The 23,985-nt window shown below is 44.5% G+C and overlaps 1 protein-coding gene across 1 annotated transcript in view; it reads left to right on the top strand.

Moving 5' to 3' along the window:
- Window positions 1-23,985, top strand: part of LOC126147098 (cholinesterase 1-like) — a 127,640-nt gene that overhangs the window by 6,937 nt on the left and 96,718 nt on the right. The window contains exon 2 of the mRNA XM_049915668.1: window positions 20,762-20,902. Coding sequence (XP_049771625.1) covers window positions 20,762-20,902 — 141 coding nt within the window. The remainder of the gene's footprint in view (window positions 1-20,761; window positions 20,903-23,985) is intronic.

Here is a 23,985-nt window from a genome sequence, read left to right as displayed (position 1 = left end):
GTTTCAAATCTCGGTCGTCCTTCTTCAGCGTATTTGAGGCTGTCCCGTTTTGCAGAATACCTTGTACAGAGGATATGATTCCTATTAAAACAACATGGATATTTCTTTTCCCAGTTTCCTACATGAAGCACGTGGTGCTTTAAACCGCAATGCTTGCACCAGTGGGGATCCAGAATATCACCACGAGATCGCTACGGTACAGAAGCTCGTTAACTATAATATTCCTTCACATTACGAGCTGACAGCTTACGATAATTACGAATACATATTTTAGTATGGCAAGTTACAGATAACCCTCGATTAGTTCAGTATAAATGTTTTTGGGGTTAGCTGCCTCACAGTTTAATACAACCATGAGATGGCTCAGTTGAACAGCAGATGTGTGCTTGTAGTGTACGCGTCAATCTCGATATAAAGATTAAGCATACAAACACTAGTCTCTCATTTTAGTCTGTTTGTCATATCTTCTTAGAGTCTCACTTTGTAACATAATTCGTCCAGCACCGGCTGATATAAGTTACCGTCACTTTATACCAGTGCATCCATGTTTCTGTAGATAATTCATGTTATTAATCTCGTCGAACAAAATGTTAATCAGCCCATTAAAAAAGTGCACTGGTCGCTTCGAAGTACTTTTGATGACACATCATCTTCCACCGGTGACGGACGTCATGACTGTATACCGGTGTGTATGTGGTATACGGCGGGCATCGTCGCAGTAACATGGGTCAACGTGGATATGTTATAGAATTGCAGAAAGCATCTGTCGTGTTTAAACATGTCTACGACCACAATGAAAATGAAGTTACGGGATTTGTTGGCGTATCAAATCGAACAGTACACCATGTGTACAAGCAGTGTTGTATTACTCGTCGTCATGCTGTATGGTTTACGACCTGTGGTCGCAGGAAGGTCCTAACCGACAGGGACCGATGCCGATAGCTATGTCTGAATGCTGACTTCAAACCCAACAGGAACGGCAGCTCTCAGTAAAGGCAGGTACAAGCAACCTTTCTGGGGAGGCCAACCATAGCTCACAGACATTGTGAATAACATAAAAAACGCTCAATACCCAATTATCGTTCGAATTATCATAAAATTATAACGCTCAAGAGAATCAAGAATGATGAGGTGTTACCTAAAGCCGCATAGCTATCTGAACAGGCTCTATTCGCGACTACCGATTTCACATGAATATAGACACAACTTTAGGTTTATAACGATTACATTTTTATAATGTAGATGGGCAATTACGGAGCCCAGCGTTCGGGAAGTTATCCACGTTAAGTGTCAAACAACACCGATGGGAACTCACTGCTCACTTTCATGATGATACCTCACCATAGTGAACTGACCCTTTGCGTGAATTCGGATTCCGTAACTGACCCGCTACATTTTGAAAATATAACCATTATAAAGCTAAAAATGAAACCGTCAGTTGCCAGTAAGTATCTTCATGGAGCTTTGCTGCTTCTGGAAACACCACGTCATCTGGCCACAAAACACAGGAACAGGACTGTAACTAACTGAAGGTGTGTGGTTGGACTTCGTAATTTTGATTCCTTTCGTATGAGGCTTTTCATATCAGGCGTTTAATTCGCAGAATGTACTGGATGAAAGTCAGGCCAGATGTGGGTCTACGATATTTTGGATGTGTTAATCGTACCGTTACTTAGGTGCACTGATTCGGATTGCAGCGAACATGAGCCAGGGTGTTTATTTCAAAATTCACAGCCTTTCTGTTATATCTTCAAGGTGAATATGCTGTGAAACTCCGGTCTACCTACATTAAATAGTGGCGTTCACATGCCTGCATGCAGTCGATCACGATCCCAGCAGTCCGTTAGCTGTAACGGCTCCGACCATCAGTGAATGGCTTCAGCAGTATGTGGCACGCCTGAAGAAACCTGTGGACTCTCATCGTCGCCAAGACTAGGACGTTTTCAAGCACAGAGGCAGTTTACACGTTAACAGTTTTATACGTTACATGTATTCGAAACTGTGAACATGGAGAACCATCAGTTGTAGAATGGAATGACGACTGTGAAAATTTGTGCCAGACTGGCACTGGAACCCAAATTACCCGAATTACCCGCTTACCGCGAGCGGGAGCTGTATCGATTGGCTATCCGTGCACGACTCACATCCACATCTCGTCTACATCCTGTACTCGTACAGGTGAGACATTATACTTGAAAGTCACTTGCCCGGTGTCGGTGGATAAATAGGACGATCCGGTGTGTAATGGAATGACGACAGTGAAAATTGGTGCCAGAACGGGACGCGAACTCGGATATCCTATTTATCGTGAGCGTGCGCTATATCATATTTTTCCTTTTCTTTCTTTTTTTTAATATATTAATTCCGGGACACGATGGCGGATGTCCTACTTATCGTGATCGCCTAACATTTTTTTTTCTTTTTCTTTCTTTTTTTTTAGTACATTAATTCCGGTTACCAGTAAATGTACCGGTTCTAAGAATGGAGGAGGCGGCGGGAATCAGCTCCTCATGGCAGGAACACCCCAGCTCTGGGGTGGTTTAAGGAAGACACTACACAGGAAACTGGAGAAAAATTGTCTGCATTTGGGATACCGGACATCTGCACAACGGCGTTCTTTAAGGAAGTGCCAAAAATCAAAGATATTTCTCTCGCCATCAACAAACAACTAGTAACTGGATGTCCACAAATCCAGTTCAGAGAGTTCGCCTCCACTTGCGGAAAATATCCCGCGTCTGGAAAAAGGAGCAGTTGAGTAGGTATCTGATGAGTAGTCGTACGCGTAATTAGGACCAGACACCTCTTGCCTATCCGGCCCCAGACGATGCTCGTCGTTGTCCAAAACATCACAGGCGACACATAACGGAATGTCACCGTAGTGAATCCCGTGAAGGCCTGACTGGCACATTTGCTTCCCGTTGACAGTAAGGTACCAAGCAGACTGGACGTCAGTCGACGTGGGGATGCTTCCTCTCAACCACATTCGGTGACTTGTGCTGCTGAAGAAAGCTATAATTGGCCTTCGTGGATGTCAAGTACGTTGGCAGTGTTGCAGTACGGACGTAGCTCAGTTGCAGGAAAAAGTGGTGGAAGTAAAAGAAGGGCGACGTTTAGCTGGATAGGTGCGGAGAGAGAGTGCGGTGTAAGTGCCTCCAGCAATAGATTAGTAAGGCACGAAGGACGACGAAGCCACAGCGTCATGTGAGTGCCGACGAAAAGGACTATCGCTCTGTCAGACACGTGATACACACCTAAACCGCAGCGGGAGAGTGAGTGTCTCGTACTTTATTTTGAACAGCAAGCCGTGGGAAACATATGAAAGCAATGCCGCTAGCGTGCGGCGAGACATGGACGGAGCAGCAGGAAGTGTCTGTGCCACGTGGAGGATACGTCACTCCCAACATCGTTGACGTATTGTGCCCGTTGCAGAAGATAGAGTGCTAGTAAACTGTGATCTAAGAGCCAAGCTCGCAGTTGGAACTGTAGGCGCAGGCAGTTGGGGGCAGTCGTGCACCGCGCGTCACTTGCCAAATCGAGTCCTCAGCATCGGATAGTATTAGCTACACGCAATGGAGCAGTGCAGTCCGCAGGAAGCCCCGCACCTATAGACATGGCGCTCGAATTTCAGATGTTAAGACGGCTATCAGAAGCTTCACTGTAGGTGGGAACCCATGCCAGAGACTCCATGTCCTCAGCACCGCTACGAATAATGATGAGCTCCTCCGCATAGGCATTGCAGCTGGATACATGGTCACCAAACAGACATCCCTGAAAAACGTTAATGTGGGTCGCAGAGTAACGGTTCCATAGTGAAAGCATACAACAGTGCAGAGAGCTGACAGCGTTGACCCACCGATCGACGTATGGTGTTGGAAGGAGTGAGACGGCCATTGTAGAGTCTCCAAGAGGGAGACGCATTACGACGTCGACGGTAGTAACAGGTTATCCCATATTGGAGATCACCCCTTCCAGGTAGTCGTGATCGACTAGATTGAACGCCTGGCTGAAGTCAAGAGCTATCAAATGCCCAGGCATACGACCAGTGTGAGCAAGAGCGATTATGTCCCGATAGCCGCAGAGGACAGTAATAATGACATTGGAACCTCCCAAAGAAGTTTGATCAGGAGAAATCGCGTACGGCGCCGTCCTTTTAAGCCGTGCAGCCAACATCCGGGTAAAGATCTTTGTGTCGCTGTTGAACAACGTCAAGGGACGGTAATCAAAAATGGTTGGCTCTGAGCACTATGCGACTTAACTTCTGAGGTCATCAGTCCCCTAGAACTTAGACTAATTAAACCTAACTAACCTAAGGACATCACACACATCCATGCCCGAGGCAGGATTCGAACCTGCGACCGTAGCGGTCGCTCGGTTCCAGACTGTAGCTCCTAGAACCGCACGACCATTCCGGCCGGCCTCAAAAATGGTTCAAATGGCTCTGAGCACTAGGGGACTTTACTTCTGAGGTCATCAGTCCCCTAGAACTTAGAACTACTTAAATCTAACTAACCTAAGGACATCACACACATCCATGCCCGAAGCGGGATTCGAACCTGCGACCTCAGCGGTCGCGCAATTCCAAACTTTGACGCCTAGAACCGCTCGGCCACGTCGGCCGGCGGACGGTAATCGCATATCCGTGAGGTTCACCGAGGCTTCGTGGGTGGGAATGAGAAGATCGTCGAGGAAACCCTCTGGGGTCTGCACAAGAGTTGATGTAAGGTCATGACAAATATCCGTCCACACTGGCGCCAGAAAGGTCGAAATGTCCGGTAAAACTCCAGTGGGAGGCCGTCAGGCGACCTGTTTGAAGAACCGGCCTGGATAGATTCGAGGACTTTGTCCTCCGCGACGTTAGCAAGCAGATCCAGCGTTGCATCCACGGGAACCGAGTCAAAATAGAGTCTGGAGACTGCCGTAATGTTGGTGGAATGGTGACGTTGTTCAGAGTACAGCGGAACGTAATGTGCATGGAGGGCTGACCTTACATTGCATTGGGTATCTAAACGCCCCCTGCACCGTTCATGAGGACATTAATCGAAGTCCTCCAACAGTGACGCTGTTCCGCTCTCACATGATACATAAGTGGACGCTCCTGCACTAAGTCGTCGTGTCTGTGCGGCCTGATCATCGCCGCTTCAAGGTGGCGGCGAGAGAGGGATGTGAGATGTGTCTTGGCACGTTTCTTCATCGGCTGGCACTCTGGAAAATACAGTATCTCATTACATTGCCGGAGAATGATGAAAGACAATTCCTGAGTTCGTCGCAGCCACGTCGCGACACTCTTTCCATAACCAATCAATGCCTTGCCGAGGGCAGGCTTTGGACAGGGCTCCCACCATGACAGGGCAGACTGATGTGCATCTCGGCGTCTACGACAAGCTGTCCACTTGGTTTCGACGAGCTGCCAGCAGTCGGGTGAGGTCAGGTGGATCGTGTTCAGTTTCCATGGTCCACGGCCGCGCCACACACTTTGGCGGCAGAGATTGATGGCACAGATCTGCGCGTCGTAGTCAGAGAACGCAATGGGCCCGACTTCAGCAGCTCGCACTCCATTAAAAATATCGCGGGAGACGTAAACACCATCGAGACGGCTGGAAGAATGCCTTAGTGAAATGTGTAAACCTGGGATGGTCACTATGAACATGCTCTCAAGAATCCTCAAGGCTGAGGTGCTGGAGAAGTTTCGCTAGCACTGTGAATGGAGAGTAACGTCGTATTAGGTTTTTGCGTGCCTTGCTACAGCTTAAAACCCATGATCAGTACGTCCTGCCGACGCAGGTAAAGAGGCTTGAATGTCGTGGAGAAGAAAGTGGAACGTTCACGACGGCGATCCGAACCAGATGGCGCATAGACGTTGACTTATCCTGACCACTAAACGTAAGATCCATACCACTGGCATGAGGGAGATAGGCAACTGAATCAGCGAGCATACCGTCATGTAGGAGGATCGCCACCCTATACCAGCAGGGGAAACATGAGAGACATGCGCTGTAAAACCATACGGAGCACATAAAGTTAATACATGCACCTCCTGAAGGGAGCGTCCGTGGCTTACACCATGCCATGTTTGTGGCGTACACGAATGGTATTCCCATTGAACGTGGCTGTGAGATAAGTCAGGAAATCAGCCTTCGGCAGGAGGATGGGGGATTTAAACACGGGGAAGCACAGGGAGTTCCCTGTTAGGTCCACGTGGAAGCGCACATCACTGTGACAGGGAGGGAGCCGACCCCACCAGGGCCGGTTCATCATTCTGTACACCTCCAGAATGTCCAGCCTCAGCATCGGCCCAGGAGAAAGACGTCTCTCTGGTCCAGTTCAGCGGAACACTATCATAGGGGAGCCCACAGGTAGCGTCAGATACAGAAAGGGAGGCACCGCATCAGAGACAGCATGGGCAACGTCGATTTGCGGAGGTGGATGCTTACTGGAGACAGAGGCGGGGAAAGACGTTGCGTCGTCAGATGCCAGAGTGTCAGAGCACAGTGCATCATCACCACGTGGTCGTCATCCTGTACACACATCCGATGGAAGCCTTCTGATTACGAAGGGGTACGGCATTGTCTCTTCCGTTTCCTCGGTGACCGTTGCTTCCCAACACATTGGTCTATCCTCCGACATGTGGCCAGACGGCAGAAAAGCGGAGGTCGGTACAGCCCCATGATCAACAATGAGATCGGGACGGACGGCTTGCATCGGCTGACGGCCATATTCCGTTGGTACTGCCTCCAGCGGCAGTGTAGGGAAAATAGGCAAAACGTCCATCGCGTTGTCGAGAGGAGTCGACGCCGGTGCCAAATGATTCAGAGTGGGCGTAGCAGGCACTCCCGCCGCAGACGCATAAAATAGAGGCAACACAATACGTCTCCGATCGGCATCTGAACCGGTCTACGTCGGAGAAATTCAGAATGAACGTAGCCTTTCTGGCCACAACATGCACTAGTGCGCGGCTGACCATCGTACATGACGAGAGCTCGGCAGCTGGCAATTACCGAGTAGGAAGGCAAGTGCTTCGTCAGTCCGTTTTTATCTGCCGGATACCGTTGACAACACGATATGTTTCGAACGTCTTCGACCTTTCAGCAACGTGACCGACCATGTTGCCGTAAGACTTAAAGGCGGCCACCACAACGTCCGACGGCTCCACAAATGGGAGCTCGCAAACTCGCAATCACTACAGCTCCTGATATGGCCGTCAGAGTATCTGAACTTGAGATCGTTAGTAGCATGGCGCCGCACAACGTCGGCGCACAGTTCTTCATAGGCAGTTTTATGTACTTGCAGCGGAAGACGCATTTCGTCTTTTATAAATCATTCAACCTCATACGCCTTGGGTCGTTCATGATCCAAAGGAAACGTTAATTTGATCCTGGCTTGGAGATAGGAAAACGCCATGATGGTCGGTGAATTCGGCCACACAAACAAGGCGTCCTCGTCTCGCCATTGCCGAAAGCAGACTGCGCCATTACCCTATCCGAGCACGACTCACGGCCAAACCCAAACATCCATAGGTCGCCAATCACTGGTCTACAACCTGCTCTCGTACTTTCATATGTATATTCTCGTACAGGGGAGACACTTTTAATTGAATGTCGCCTACATATTGTCGGCAGACAAAAACGATATTGCAGTGCCTGTGTTATTCTGAAATATGATGCAGTGTTCCTTCGGACATGCATACATGTGCATACAGGCACTGCGGCGACAGCAGTCGTTATGAAATACACTAAATGCACTCACAGTTTGGGTCTGACCGTGAGTTGTGCTCGGATAGCCTAATAGTATGGGGACCGCTCGCGATAAGCGGGAAATCCGAGTCCCGGCCCGACACAAATTTGCATTGTCATCATTCCATTATACAACTGATAGCAACTACGAATACATTCAATGTATTTCGTAACACCTGCAGTAGCTGCAATGTTTATTACTTCGGACATGAGTGCATGTTCGGATGAACATCGCATTGTATTTCTGAATTACACAGGCACTTCAGTATCCTATAAATGTGAACTCCGTGCGAATAGGCGTTGGAAGGCCCAATGGTACCTATTATCAGCTTATAGGTGTCACTGGATGCAGATATGGAGGCGTATGTAGTCAGAACACTATTGCACCCGCCAGGGTAGCCGAGAGCGCTAACGAGCTGCTTCCTGGACTCGGGTAGGCGTGCTGGCCCCGGATCGAATCCGCCTGGCGGATTAACGACGACGGCCGGTGTGCCGGCCAGCCTGGATGTGGTTTTTAGGCGGTTTTCCACATGCTACTAGTTGAATACCGGCTGGTCCCGACGTCCGGCCTCAGTTACACGATTCGCAGACATCTGAAACACATTCACGCTATTTCATGATTTACACTAGACGTAGACAGCTGGGGTACACTAATTCCGTCCCGGGGGATATGGGGTGGCGGCAGGAAGGGCATCCGGCCACCCCTTACACTTAACATGCCAAATCCGGTTAACCATGGCCGACCCTGCGTCACCGCGGGACGAGACGCAAGCGATAGCGATAGACAGTAGTTAGATCACTGTTGTCCAGGCCGCTATGAGTTTTCATGACCACTTCTCAGCACAAATTTTAAGTCTAAAAGATTTTTGTGCTGCAACGTAGGTTAAATATAGTTACCAACGTTTTAGGAAAGCTGATCCAGTTGCTGTAGAGACTTTTGTAAACCTTATCAAGGAACAAGAGTGGCAAGATGTTTATAGTGCTGATACAGTAGACGATAAATATAATGCTTTCCTCAAGACTTTTCTCGTGCTCTTTGAAAGTTGCTTTCCGTTAGAACGTTCAAAACAGGGTACTAGCACAAACAGGCAGCCTGGGTGGCTGACTAAAGGTATAAGAATATCTTGTAGAACAAAGTGGCAATTATATCAAAACGTTAGAAACAGTCACAATCTAAATGCAGTAGCCCATTACAAACAGTATTGTAAGGTGCTTAAAAAAGTTATTAGGAAGGCAAAAAGTATGTGGTATGCAGATAGAATAGCTAAGTCTCAGGATAAAATTAAAACCATATGGTCAGTCGTAAAGGAAGTGGCTGGTCTGCAGAGACAGGTCGAGGATATAGAATCAGTGCGTAGTGGGAATGTCCGTGTTACTGATAAGTCGCATATATGTACAGTATTTAATAATCACTTTCTGAATATAGCAGGTGAACTAAATAGAAACCTAGTCCCAACAGGGAATCATATAGCGCTCGTAGAAAAAAGTGTTCCGAGGCTGTTACCTGAAATGCTCCTCCATGATACTGACAAGAGGGAGATTGAGTTGATAATTAAATCACTAAAGACCAAGAACTCTCATGGATATGACGGGGTCATATGGTCAGTCGTAAAGGAAGTGGCTGGTCTGCAGAGACAGGTCGAGGATATAGAATCAGTGCGTAGTGGGAATGTCCGTGTTACTGATAAGTCGCATATATGTACAGCATTTAATAATCACTTTCTGAAATAGCAGGTGAACTAAATAGAAACCTAGTCCCAACAGGGAATCATATAGCGCTCGTAGAAAAAAGTGTTCCGAGACTGTTACCTGAAATGCTCCTCCATGATACTGACAAGAGGGAGATTGAGTTAATAATTAAATCACTAAAGACCAAGAACTCTCATGGATATGACGGGGTATCTAGCAGAATACTGAAGTATTGTTCCATGTATGTTAGCCCAGTACTTAGCCATATCTGTAACTTTTCCTTTAGGAGTGGTCGGTTTCCTGACCGATGAAAGTACTCGGTAGTGAAGCCACTTTATAAAAAGGGAGACAGGGATAATGTTGATAATTATTGACCTATTTCTATACCATCGGTGTTTGCTAAAGTTATTGAGAGGGTTGTATATACAAGGTTACTGCAGCATTTAAATTCACATAATTTGCTGTCAAATGTACAGTTTGGTTTTATAAATGGCTTAACAACTGAAAATGCTATAGTCTCTTTTCTCTGTGAGGTTTTGGACGGATTAAATAAAAGGTTGCGAACGTTAGGTGTTTTCTTTGATTTAACGAAGGCTTTTGACTGTGTTGACCACAAGATATTACTGCAGAAGTTGGAACATTATGGAGTAAGGGGACTAGCTTACAATTGGTTCGCCTCTTACTTTAAGAATAGAAAGCAGAAGGTAATTCTCCGCAATATTGAGAGTGGTAATGATGTTCAGTCCCAATGGGGCACTGTTAAATGGGGCGTTCCCCAAGGATCGGTGCTGGGGCCACTGCTGTTTCTTATTTATATAAATGATATGCCTTCTAGTATTACAGGTGATTCAAAAATATTTCTGTTTGCTGATGACACCAGCTTGGTAGTGAAGGATCTTGTGTGTAATATTGAAACATTATCAAATAATGTAGTTCATGAAATAAGTTCGTGGCTTGTGGAAAATAATTTGATGCTAAATCACAGTTTTTACAGTTTCTAACTCACAATTCAACGAGAACTGATATTTTAATCAGACAGAATGGGCATGTTATAAGCGAGACGGAACAGTTCAAGTTCCTAGGCGTGCGGATAGATAGTAAGCTGTTGTGGAAAGCCCATGTTCAGGATCTTGTTCAGAAACTAAATGCCGCTTAATTTACCATTACAACAGTATCTGAAATAAGTGACATTTCAACACCAAAAGTAGTCTACTTCGCATATTTTCATACGCTTATGTCATATGGTATTATTTTTTGGGGTAATTCTTCTGATTCAAAAAGGGTATTTTTGGCTCAAAAACGGGCTGTTTGAGCTATGTGTGGTGTAAGTTCTAGAACCTCTTGTCGACCCCTATTCAATAGTCTGGGAATTCTGACATTGCCCTCACAGTATAGATTTTCTTTAATGTCGTTTGCTGTTAGCAATATTAGCTTATTCCCAAGAGTTAGCAGCTTTCACTCAGTTAATACTAGGCAGAATTCAAATCTGCATGTGGAATGCACTTCCTTGACTCTTGTGCAGAAAGGAGTGCAGTATTCTGCTGCATCCATTTTCAATAAGCTACCACAAGAACTCAAAAATCTTAGCAGTAGCCCAAACGCTTTTAAGTCTAAACTGAAGAGTTTCCTCATGGCTCACTCCTTCTATTCTGCCGAGGAGCTCCTGGAAGAGCTAAAAAATTAAGCAAATTCCAGTGTTACATTCTTGATTTTCTTTATTTAAACTAATGACGTGTCGCCTGAATATGTTTCTTATATTTCATTTTATCTGTTTCTTCAATCGTGTTATAATTTCATGTATTGACTCGTTCCATGACCATGGAGACTTCTCCTTAATGTGGTCCCACGGAACAATAAATAAATAAATAAATAAAATAAACAAAGCTGCTTAATTAGACTCAAGAGGGCTGAGAGCGCCGCGGTTGCCAATAGTGCTCCGCAGATCTTGACGGTCGCTCATCCAAGTCCTAATCAAACCCGACAGCGGGTCACTTTGGTGATCTGACGAAAAGCGGTACTACAGCTGCGGCTAGGCCCTTGTCCAGATGTCTGGAATGGTGTGCTTACTTTGGAATCATGATTTGTGAAAGCGACATTTCGAAAATATGCGCAATTGTCAACACTTCCCTTCTTCCGTGTTTCAAGTTTACATTTTTCTTGACGTCTACATGTATTTCGCTAGTTTTATATCTCCTACACACCAGTTGGCATAGTTCGATTATAGTTGGTTCTTCCACAGATCTTAATAACTGTGAGGGAATATCCTCGACTCTTTAATACCTAAAATGTTTGAGTTGTAAGTTGCCGAAAATTATATTTCTTAATAGACAATTTGCGCCAGGTACCTCGGCGACGCCAAGCTACATCTTCCAATGTATTACTTTCTATTGTCCAAAGAAAACTGTTACACATTGTTTCGTAAGAAACACCTTTGTAAGACATTGTGAAGTGATTTCCATGCATCGTTTACTGCTGAAATTGGTTTATGCGATGTTATTTTGAAGAAAAGTGGTTGTGAGCAAACAAATATTTATTGTCACGCTAATCTAGCGCCACCTAGGAGTTTCGTGCATTTGCTTTCTAATTTGTTCCGTGCCAGCAGTTCCCACTTGTCTCTTCGTTAAGAATTTTGACAAGCTTGAATCTTTCTGTAGGAGAATTTTCTAGGATTCACATAATATTCGTAAGCTAAAACACAATTTTCGGCTCACTTACAATATCTCTAATCAGTAGTGAAACTAACATTTTTTCGATTTTTTCGCCTTGAAAGTCTCTTAGGGTTTGCTGCCGGATCCTAAAATCAACTTGACTCGATATTCCGGCGATCCAACTGGTTTCCATCTTCAGGAAATGCTGCTTCTGCTGATGAGTCCCGCTGCAAACCCGAAGAGACTTTCAAGACTTATTACGCCGGGAAAGCCTACGTACTCACAACATTTTTTCGCATTTTTTGATACCAGTTGTATATTTCATTTTATAACCTTTGACAATGATGGAGTGTCGAAACGCGTAAATCGATTTTGGAAATAATATAAATGTATTCAAGAAATCTGAAAGTTATTGCAGTGCACTCAAATGGCCGCCTCGTCTCAGCATTTTTCATGCAAGATGCATGCTGTGACTTATGTCTCCCTCTGCTGTGTGGCGCACGCCCAGTCTCATCTTCATCCATACCATCTTCCCTTTCCATATCTGTCTCTCTAAGTTTCTCTCCTTTCTACAGCGCAAATGTATATTTCTTCCCTATTTAACTTAGTACTGTTTTATCATCTGAGCCCTTCGTGTTCACACTGCTGCTTCGCATTTCTCGCAGAGTTTCTAGTTTCCGCTATTCTTTTTAGAACCTTCCAGAGATAGATTTTTGATTATTTGAATGCATGGTCTCTCATTCTTCGAAAGAACAGACACCTCGCAGGTCCCGCAGCTGTGAAACACTATTTGTAAATGAAAGGGAGATCACTGCTGTCAGCTGCAGCGGGATATTAAGCATAATGAGCGGCGACTAGCGAAAATGTGTACGGGACCAGAATTGTAACCCGGTATCTCCAACTTACTTGGCAAGTAAGTAGCGAACAGCAGTGTAATGGACAAGGACTGCGGGTAGGTGGCGCTCGGTGAGCGGGTGGATCGTCCGCGAGGCGTACCGACACTGCCCGTGCAGTTTCGCTAACGCAGTGTCTCGGATGGCGCAGTGGTTGCCGCACCTACATATTAAGCGCCGGCACGGTAGCTCAGCGTGGTCGGTCAGAGGCTTTGCTGCCCTCTGTAATAAAAAAGCTGAGTTAATCGATCAATGGTGAACTTGAACAAGCGTCATGGGACGTCCACCCCGAACGCACAGAACGAACAATAACGAACAAAATTACATCAACAAAAAAAAGAAAACGTAAGCAGAAGTCCTGGGTTCGAATCCCGGTCCGGTACACATTTGCGCTCGTCGCCGCTGATTCCCCTTAACGTCCCGCTGCAACTGATAGCAGTGATCTTCCTTCAATTTACATACATTCATTTTTGAATTTGTTTTTCATCAGAATACAACACCTGTGGTACGTGCAACAATATTTTGTGCACTCAGTCGATGTATTTCACCCTGATGTGAAGAACGGTGTATCTTCGTGGCACTTCTAGCAACTATTGAAAATTATACTCATTCAGTAATTTTAAATTAAATTTTATCATCCATAACCCGATGAATTGTCCAAAACAAAGGACATCATGATGATGTCACCGGCAAGCTTTCAAATAGAATATTTTATGGAAGACCTAGAGAATCTATATAGAGTGATTTTTTTCCACCAGGCAAACACTCTACGGACTGATCGATAAGAGGATACGGAAAAAAAAGATGTAATGCACCTGTGTCAGGACACGCATGCTAGAGACCATTTATTCTGTTATACATTGTTACAGAGACTGCGGTCTGATACGCGCTGTACCACGCAGCCACAGTTAGAGTACGTGTTGAAAACGGTTTCCACGTTTCTCAAGATACGCGCCGTAGCGTATTCTGTCTCACATTTGCACATCAGCCGGGCTGCATCACAACAGTGGCAAAGGCAGTGTGAATACGCTGCTCCAGTGTCTCATATGGAATGAGCTCTGCATACACTGTACTTTTGAGATGGCCCAAAAACTAGAAATCGCACTGGTTGAGATCCAGTGAACGAGCAGACCATGCAATTGGTCTCCCTCGTCTGATCCATCGACCAGGGTATACACGATTGAGATGCATCCGGACGTTAATGGCGAAGTGGGCTGGAGCACCATCATGTAGCAGTCACATGATCCAATCACTTCTTCCAGCAGGGGACGCAATGTCACCCGCATGAAACCGCGATAATTTCAGCCTATTAGGCGACGTGGAAGGGAGGTTGGTCCCAAAATACCGTCGCCAACTATCCCGGCCCACACATTCCGGTTGCACAGATGCTAATGATTCGCTGTCACCATAGCATGGGGGTTCTGTATTCTGTCCCACAGAAGACTCTTGTGAAAGTTTAAGATACCACTCTGCGTAAAGGTAGGCTCATCTGCGAATGGGATGGATGACACAAATCCCGGAATCGTGGTTGGCTGGTGAAGAAACCAGTCACAAAACTGCTCCCGGTCTGGGAAGTCTGTCGCCATCTGCAACGTTGTACGTGATAAGGCTAGTAACAATTGTCATGGAGACTGTTCTACGTGGTCGTTTGGCTTACCCTGTACTGGCGGGCCAACTTCCTGGTATTGACACGGCGGTCGCCTTCCACAGTGTTAATCACTTTTCCCTCCAAGTCAGGTGTCCGAACATTTCGGGTACGTTCTTCGCGATTTTCTGCTTCCTGAAACGACCTTATCTCAAACGGCGAAATACTGTTGCAAACATTGAATGCTGTGGTTGTTCTCGGCGGGGACAGGCCTCCTGGTACAACCTTGCTGCTCGCCGCCCATTGTCATTTGCCTTTCCGTAAGAAAACACCATGTCAGCAAGCTCTCGATTCGAATACGGAACCAGGATGTAAAACGCTGTATCACATCCACTACAAGGTGAGTCGGCAAGAGAAGAGAATCGGACACAACATTACCAATTACTATGACAGGAGAGCACGCTAGGACATGACGTATGAGGAAACCAAGCATACTGTAGCTGTGGATGCATGGTACAGCGCATATTAGACCGCAGTTTCTGTAACAAAGTTTGATTGAATAAATGGTCTCTAGCATGGAAACCACGCATTTCCGGACATACGTTCATTAGACCATTTTGTTCCGTATCCTCTCATTGATCAATTCCTGGAATTTGTACACGGTGGAGTAAATCACCCCGTAGAATACAAAAAGTCATTAGGGAGAGCCCTCCCATGAGCCATGGAGTTTCCCGTTGGAGGGTTGGCTCAGGGCTCTCAGCGATACACGTAGGCCTAGCATATGTGCATCCACAACGGAGGGTTATCAGTTAAGAGACTTGATAAACATGTGGTTCCAGGAGAGGGCAGCAGACTTTCATTAATTGCACGGCCAACAATCTGGATGATTAACTGATTTGGCCATGTAACATCAACCGAAATGGCCTTGCTGTGCTGGAATTACGAACAGTTGAAAGCAAGCGGAAGCAATTGCTGTAATTTTTTCCTAGGGCTTGCAGCTCTACTGTATGGTTAAATGATGACAGTATCCTCTTGGATAAAGTACGCCGGAGGTAAAATAGTCCCCCGTTTGGATTTTCGGGGGTGAAAGAGGGGGGGGGGGGATCTGCTCAGTAGGATGCTTTTATCAGGAGGAACAAAGCTGACGTTCTATGGATCTGAGCGTAGAATGTTAGATGACTTAATCGGGCTGGTATGCTAGAAAATTTATAAACCGAAATGGAGAGACTGAAGTTAGAAAGCGGGAATTAGTTAAGTTCGGTGGTCAGGAGAATACAGGGTTACAAATTCGAAGTCAAATCGGGTGATGCAGGGGTAGGTTTCATACTGAATAAGACAACAGGAATGTGGGTAAGCTACCATGAACAGCATAGTGAATTCATTATTGTAGCTAAGATAGACATTAAGCCCACATCCTGATAGTAGTAAAAGTTATATGCCAACAAGCTCTGCAGATGATAAAGAGACTAATCAAATGTGTGATGACATAAAAGAAATTATTCAGATACATAAGGGAGACGAAAATGTAATTGTGATGGCGGGCTGGAATTCGATAGTAGGAAAAGGAAGAAAAGGAAAAGCAGTGGGTGAATACGGACTGAAAGAGAAAGCTGCTTGGTAGATTTTCCACAGAGCATAATTTAATCATCGCTAACATCTGGTATAAGGATTGACAAAGAAGGCTGTATACATGAAAGAGACCTGGAGACAATGGAAGGTTTGACGTTGATTGTATTATGGTAACACACCGATTTCGTAATCAGATTTTAAATTGTAAGATATTTCCAGAGGCAGATGAGGACTCTGACCTCGATTTATTATTTTCTAACTATATATTAAAACCAAAGAAACGGAAAAGAATGTAGGAATTAATTAGATGAGACCTGGATGAGTTGAGGGAACCTGACGTTTTTGAGAGTTTCAGAAGGAGCACATTGAAACTATTCACTAGAAAAGGGGAAATAAACACAGTAGAAGGCGAATAAGTAGCTTTGAGAGATGAAATAGCTAAGGCAGCAGAGGATCAGAAGGTGAAAGGTCAAGGCTAAGTAGAAATCTTTCGAGGTATTTAATTTAATTGGTGAATGGAGAAAATTTAAAAATTCAGCAAATGAACGAGGGGAAAAGGAATACAAACGTCTAAAATATGAAACCGACTGGAAGATAAATGTTGGGACTTAGAAGCATACATCACTAGGTCAAAGATAGATACCGCCTACGGGAAAATTGAAGAGTCCTTGGGAGAAGAAAGAAGCAGCTGTATGAATATAAAGAACTCAGATGAAAAACGAGTCCTAAGCAGAGAAGATAGTGAAGTTGGATGTTGGTGTCTGGAGCGAAGTCGACGTTGTCACTCATCGCAAAAGTGTGCCATTGGGTTCACATCTGGACTCGGGGTAGGACAGTCCATTTCAGGAATGTTATTGTCCACATCTATTGCCTTATAAATGAAGCTTTAAAGCAGGATGTATTGTCATGTTGATACAAATAATCATCGTCTATGAAGCGTTCCTCTGCTATAATCGGTACGTAATGTCCAAAAATGTGGTCATATGCTTTCATTTATAGCGTTTTCTCAAGTGCAATAAGTGGACCACAATTTAACCGCGAAAATCACGCCCATACCTTATCATCTCGTCCCCCGTGCTTCACCGTTGGTACTACACAATATGGCAGATAAGGTGCTCAACACATTCGTCAGACCGTTGGATTTACACAGGGTGTAGGGTAATTCATCAGTCCAAATCACTCGCTTCCACTCAGCCAGTGTCCAGTAGTTTCGCCCTTGTCACCTTCTTAGTGCACACTACGGAAATGTGTAATTCATGTGCAGCTGCTCGACCATACTACCCCATTCTTTTCAACCACCTACACACAGTCACGGTGCTGCTTGGACTGCTGGTAGCTCTTTGGAATTCAAGATTCATTCCTTCCACTGATTTCATGCGATTTTGTACAACCGCCGTCAGCCATGCTCGACAGTCTCTGTACGTCAGCACGTGATGTGTACCTGGTCTTGTTTCATCAGTGTTTGTTCATTCTCCTTTGCTCTTCACAATTACATCACCAACAGCTGACTTAGTCAGCTTTACAAGTGTTGAAAGGATCCTGATGGGTGTGTTACTCAGGTGACATCCAGTGACTAGTCAACGTTCGAAATCGCATATCTCTCCTGATCGACCAATCCTGCTGTTCCTGCTTCTCTGTTTCACATAGTATTCCACCCCGCCTTTTGTATTCGGTACGATATTGCAGTGCCTGTGTTTTTCACGAGTACGGTGCGATGTTCCTTCCGGCATGCATGCATATCCGAAGAAGACTGCATCGTACTTCTGATCAACACAGGAACCGCTATATACTATACAGCGAACAAACGACTTGCTATTAAAATGTCTTTTCTGTTCGGGAATATACATAACGGATGTTCGGGTACAAATAGTAGACGCATGGGTGAGGACAAGTTTGGGTCTGTCCGCGCCTCGCCGCCGGGAGCCTAACGGTGAGGCGACCGCTCGCGATAAGCGGGAAATCCGTGTCTTGAGTCCTGGGCCGGCACAGATTTCCATTGTCGTCATTCATTACCCAGCCAGTGGTAGTCCAACTCCGAATATATTTCATGTTCGTCTTTTTATATTGGTGGGTCCGCCTCTCTTCACATCTAGTGTCAGTTTCGCATTACATACGGGTGTCCAGATGGTTTTGTTCGGATAGTCTACCTCATATCTCATTGGCCGTACGATCTAGCAGCGAAATAACTTGTTGCCCTGCACTGCACTAAGCGCCACTCATTACAGCAGAGTGAACTAGTATGAGCTAGTAGAGTGAGCCAGTAGAGTGAGCTAGTATGATTGCTGAGATATAATAAAATAAAGTACGTCGTTTTTCGCGTCAAACTGTACAACGTAGATCCTTACTTTGTAGCGCCTCTGTGTGCTATGAGTGAGTGTTGAAACACGTTATGTTCGTGTGAGATAATATAACACGTGAGCTGCAAATTAGTGCCAAGTATGAAACTCGCCTGAAAGCCAGCGTTACTCTCTGGGAAGAATTTTGAAATGTTTGACCGTGTGTTTGCCAAATGAGTACACGATATCGAACATTAATTTCGTAACTATGGCAATAAATAGAAAACTGAAAGGCTTTATTTAGGTGATAATGAACTAGTAAATGCATACAAATGAAATAACAAACGGTCGCCAGCCTAATTAGGCATCATAATTTGAAACATTATGTTTCAAGAAACATGAATATGAGTTACTAAAAGGACATTCATTAATACTCCTTTTAAATAGTGCAATGAATACACACGACTACCGGACGAACTGAATAGTGGGGAGCAGTAGTTACTATTTACACAAACCAGCAATCATAGGAAATTTAAAAGTTATTTCACTCATACTAATATTAGTTACTGTTGCAATCAATAGCTAACTCAGGACTAATATTTTACTAAAGACCTCACAAGACTAAAATTGGGCATGGCACGAGTTCTAGTTTAACTAGAATACAGACACCACAAATGATAATAAATAACATTACACAGATACTTCTTATATTCACACTTTTATGGAAATGCTTCAGATTTCATTAGCGAAAGCAGTATTTAGTTTATCTTTTTTATAATAGAAAAAAATATAGTGGGAACCCATAAACTCAAAATGTATTTACAGGCAAATTCAGTGACTATTTCAGAAACAAATTGCAATTTGCCAGTATTGATTTCTAACCCCACTTGAAATAATTTAGATGTTCATATTTTAAAGCAAGTAACTCAAATATTAAGTTCAATTAACCTCAGGAATTAGTTCATGGAATAATCAAAGCAAAATTACTTTTCATCTAGGTTCAATTTGTGTGCCTTATCCATTACTTGTGAAGCAGATACTTTTGCGGTAACACTACATACTTTGGCACTGAACTTTAGCACATTTAGTACAGAGGCAAACCATTCATTAATTAGAAACAGTATAATCGGTTTCTGCACATTTAGGATGGAACCCTGTATTGGTTTCATGATCAGGACAATTTTAAGGTTCAAACATGTCCTCGTATCACTGGAATTATTATTGTAAAAAACACTCACACAAACATACTGGTCCATAATATGACACATATCTGAGTTCCTGAAGTAGGCGGAGCAATAGCGCAATAGTGGTGGCAATCTCGTGGCAGCTGTCTAGTCTCATACTCTTGATGTTGAATGCTTTTTATAAATCCTTCTTGGCGACGTATCATCCTCGTTTTAGAGCCATTCCATGATAACAAGAGCACCACACGACAGCCGAAACCACATCCGAGGCAATTTCAATATAAATTGGCTTTCAAATGCCTCGCTTGGCACCCTCGATATTAACCATACAACGGCTAGCCACTGATTGCGTAGCGTGCTCACCCAGTAGCCACTAAGACTGACCGACCGCCAAAACCACCTTTTAGCGCGCGCAAGGCGACTTCCATAGCGGAGTGGGTTCCCTACACCTTTTATACTATACAATACAAATTCCCTAAGCATGAAGCAGCATTCAAAGTACAGTTCCTATTTTATGAGCAGACATATATTATAAAATTCCATTATTTTTAAATATCATTTAGTTGTTGCAATACATATATTACAAACTTAAACTTTCTCTCTGACAATTCAATGACCTTCATTAGTAAAGAACAAGTACTTCATAGTTACATACACACAGTTGCATAGTATAATCAACTTACTGTCAATATTGTTGTTACAAAGAATATTGTTTGTACAAATGCAAATGATGACTACTCTCTGAACATTAGTGATCAATCTGTCAAAAGAATACACTGCAACCATAACTGTATTCACTCCAAAACTCTGGTCACATAGCTAAAGTAAGTCCGATACATTTAATTTAACGTGGTACCTCCACTTTGTTCTATATAATTCATAGTATTTCACAGTTCAAAATTATTTTCCATTCCAGGGCATATGGCACAGTGAATAATCAAGGAATAACTGATTGTTCTTCCAGTCGATACCAGACAGTCATCTGATAACGAACATAATGTTTGAAACCAGCAATGGCCACAGAGAATGAAACGTTTAATATGTTACCCCTTTTGCTATTTTGAGATGTATAACCAATGAACCTTTCAAATGTCGTCTGCTGTATATAGGCCGAAGTTTCATATTGTATGGTTATTTGTAAGTCCAGGTTTAATGTGTCTGACGAGATGCACATTTTCCTTGCACAGCATGTGAGCAGACACCTGGCGGTGCACGTGGAGCAGGGCTGGGTTCGAGGCCGCTACCAGCACACGGTGTACGGCTACCCCTACGTCAGTTTCAGCGGCATCCCCTATGCTGAGCCCCCGGTCGGCTCGCTCAGATACAAGGTACGTACTCAGTTCACTATGTACAACGCCCACTCGCCGTCGTCTCACTATTATTATTCAGTCACATCTAACAGATTAGTTTATATCCTAGTGAGGGTGAACCTCTCATAAACGACGTGAACACGGCATCTTAGTGAATGAAATGTAAGAAACTGGAGAAGTTTCACAAAATTAATTAGAAGAAGGAAATAAAGGATCGTATGGCTTTATTGATTAGAAACCCGTTAGGATATTTCATCCTCCGAATAGGAAACAGGTTTCTTCCTCTGGACGTAACAGAGGAAAGTCCACTGGACCTGACGGGATACCAGTTCGATTCTACACAGAGTACGCGAAAGAACTTGCCCCCCTTCTAACAGCCGTGTACCGCAAGTCTCTAGAGGAACGGAAGGTTCCAAATGATTGGAAAAGAGCACAGGTAGTCCCAGTCTTCAAGAAGGGTCGTCGAGCGGATGCGCAAAACTATAGACCTATATCTCTGACGTCGATCTGTTGTAGAATTTTAGAACATGTTTTTTGCTCGAGTATCATGTTGTTTTTGGAAACCCAGAATCTACTATGTAGGAATCAACATGGATTCCGGAAACAGCGATCGTGTGAGACCCAACTCGCTTTATTTGTTCATGAGACCCAGAAAATATTAGATACAGACTACCAGGTAGATGCTATTTTTCTTGACTTCCGGAAGGCATTCGATACAGTTCCGCACTGTCGCCTGATAAACAAAATAAGAGCCTACGGAATATTAGACCAGCTGTGTGGCTGGATTGAAGAGTTTTTAGCAAACAGAACACAGCATATTGTTATCAATGGAGACAGACGTTAAAGTAACCTCTGGCGTGCCACAGGGGAGTGTTATGGGACCATTGCTTTTCACAATATATATAAATGACCTAGTAGATAGTGTCGGAAGTTCCATGCGGCTTTTCGCAGATGATGCTGTAGTATACAGAGAAGTTGCAGCATTAGAAAATTGTAGCGAAATGCAGGAAGATCTGCAGCGATAGGCACTTGGTGCAGGGAGTGGCAACTGACCCTTAACACAGACAAATGTAATGTATTGCGAATACATAGAAAGAAGGATCCTTTATTGTATGATTATATGATAGCGGAACAAACACTGGTAGCTGTTACTTCTGTAAAATATCTGGGAGTATGCGTGCGGAACGATTTGAAGTGGAATGATCATATAAAATTAATTGTTGGTAAGGCGGGTACCAGGTTGAGTTTCATTGGGAGAGTCCTTAAAAAATGTAGTCCATCAACAAAGGAGGTGGCTTACAAAACACTCGTTCGACCTATACTTGAGTATTGCTCATCAGTGTGGGATCCGTACCAGATCGGGTTGACGGAGGAGATAGAGAAGATCCAAAGAAGAGCAGCGCGTTTCGTCACAGGGTTATTTGGTAACCGTGATAGCGTTACGGAGATGTTTAACAAACTCAAGTGGCAGACTCTGCAAGAGAGGCGCCCTGCATCGCGGTGTAGCTTCCTCGTCAGGTTTCGAGAGGGTGCGTTTCTGGATGAGGTATTGAATATATTGCTTCCCCCTACTTATACCTCCCGAGGATATCACGAATGTAGAATTAGAGAGATTAGAGCGCGCACGGAGGGTTTCAGACAATCGTTCTTCCCACGAACCATAAGCGACTGGAACAGGAAAGGGAGGTTATGACAGTGGCACGTAAAGTGCCCTCCGCCACACACCGTTGGGTGGCTTGTGGAGTATAAATGTAGATGTAGATGTAGACACACTTGCGATAGCTGTATGGTAAGAGTATGTGTTAGGTGTTGGTGGCTGTAACAGAAATGAGTAAATTGTAACGACATGGATGTATTGCACAAGGGGCATTCAGAAGTAATGCAACACATTATTTTTCTCGGGCACTTGAAAAGACGCGTAATTTGTTGCGAGTCACTACGCAACATGCCAGCTTCTGCACCAGAAGTTTCATGAACTGCCGACAGATGACGGCGCTATACGTAGCCTGCAAAATGGCGTCTGTAGCGGAGGTGCGTTCCAAACAGAGAGCTGCGATTGAGTTCCTTTTGCCGGAAAACTAGAGCATCTCAGATATTCATAGTCGCTTGCAGTATGCCTGAAGAGACATAGTGTTGAACAAAAGCACGGTGAGTCGTTGGGCGAGGCGTCTGCCGTCGTCGTAACTAGGGTGCGCAAATCTGTCCGCTCTCTCGAGTGCCTGACAGCCGCACACAGCTGCGACTCCGGCAATGTTGGAACATGCGGAGACTCTTATCCGGATTGATCGACGGATCACAATGAAACACCTCGCTGCCTTGTTCTAACGAATACATTAGTAGTACATACCATATTGATTTCTGCGGCTATTTCACGCAGCGCTGCTTGTGTTTTAGCACTGACAACTCCACGCAAACGCTGCTGCTCTCGGTCGTTACGTGGCGGTCCACGGCCGCTGCGTTGTCCGTGGTGAGAGTTGATGCCTGAAATTTGGTATTCTTGGCACGCCTTTGACACTGCGGATCTTTGATGATTTCCGAGATCGTACATCCCATGTGTCTAGCTACAACTACTATTTCGCCTTCAGAGTCTGTTAATTCACGTCGCGTGACCATAATCACGTCGGCAACCTTTTCACATGAATCACCTGAGTACAAATGACAGCTCTACCATACACTGTCCTTTTATACCTCGTGTACGCGATACTACCGCTATCGGTATATGTGCATATCGCTATCCAGTGGCAATTGTCACCTCAGTGTAAACAGCTTAAGAGAAGACCAGTTCGGTATTTGGGATGCAGGAGCACTCCAGGAACTACTTTAACACTTCATTAACGAGAAGACTGATTTCTGAAAAATTACGGAATGCAGGAAATTAGCACAGGTCACACCAATATTCAAGAAAGGAAAGAGGAGTAACCCACTGAATTACAGACTCATATCACTGACCTGAATTTGCAGTAGGATTTTGGAGCATAACTGTACTCGAACATTATGAGACATCTTCAAGAAAATGGCTTATTGACACATAACCAACGCGGATTCAGAAAATATCGTTCTTGTGCAATACAGCTAGTCCTTTATTCCCATGAAGTAATTAG

The sequence above is a fragment of the Schistocerca cancellata genome, chromosome 2 (genome assembly GCF_023864275.1).
Source record: "Schistocerca cancellata isolate TAMUIC-IGC-003103 chromosome 2, iqSchCanc2.1, whole genome shotgun sequence".
Taxonomy (NCBI): domain Eukaryota; kingdom Metazoa; phylum Arthropoda; class Insecta; order Orthoptera; family Acrididae; genus Schistocerca; species Schistocerca cancellata.
Note: the sequence above shows the minus strand (reverse complement) of the source record. Positions and strands in the feature narration are given on the sequence as shown.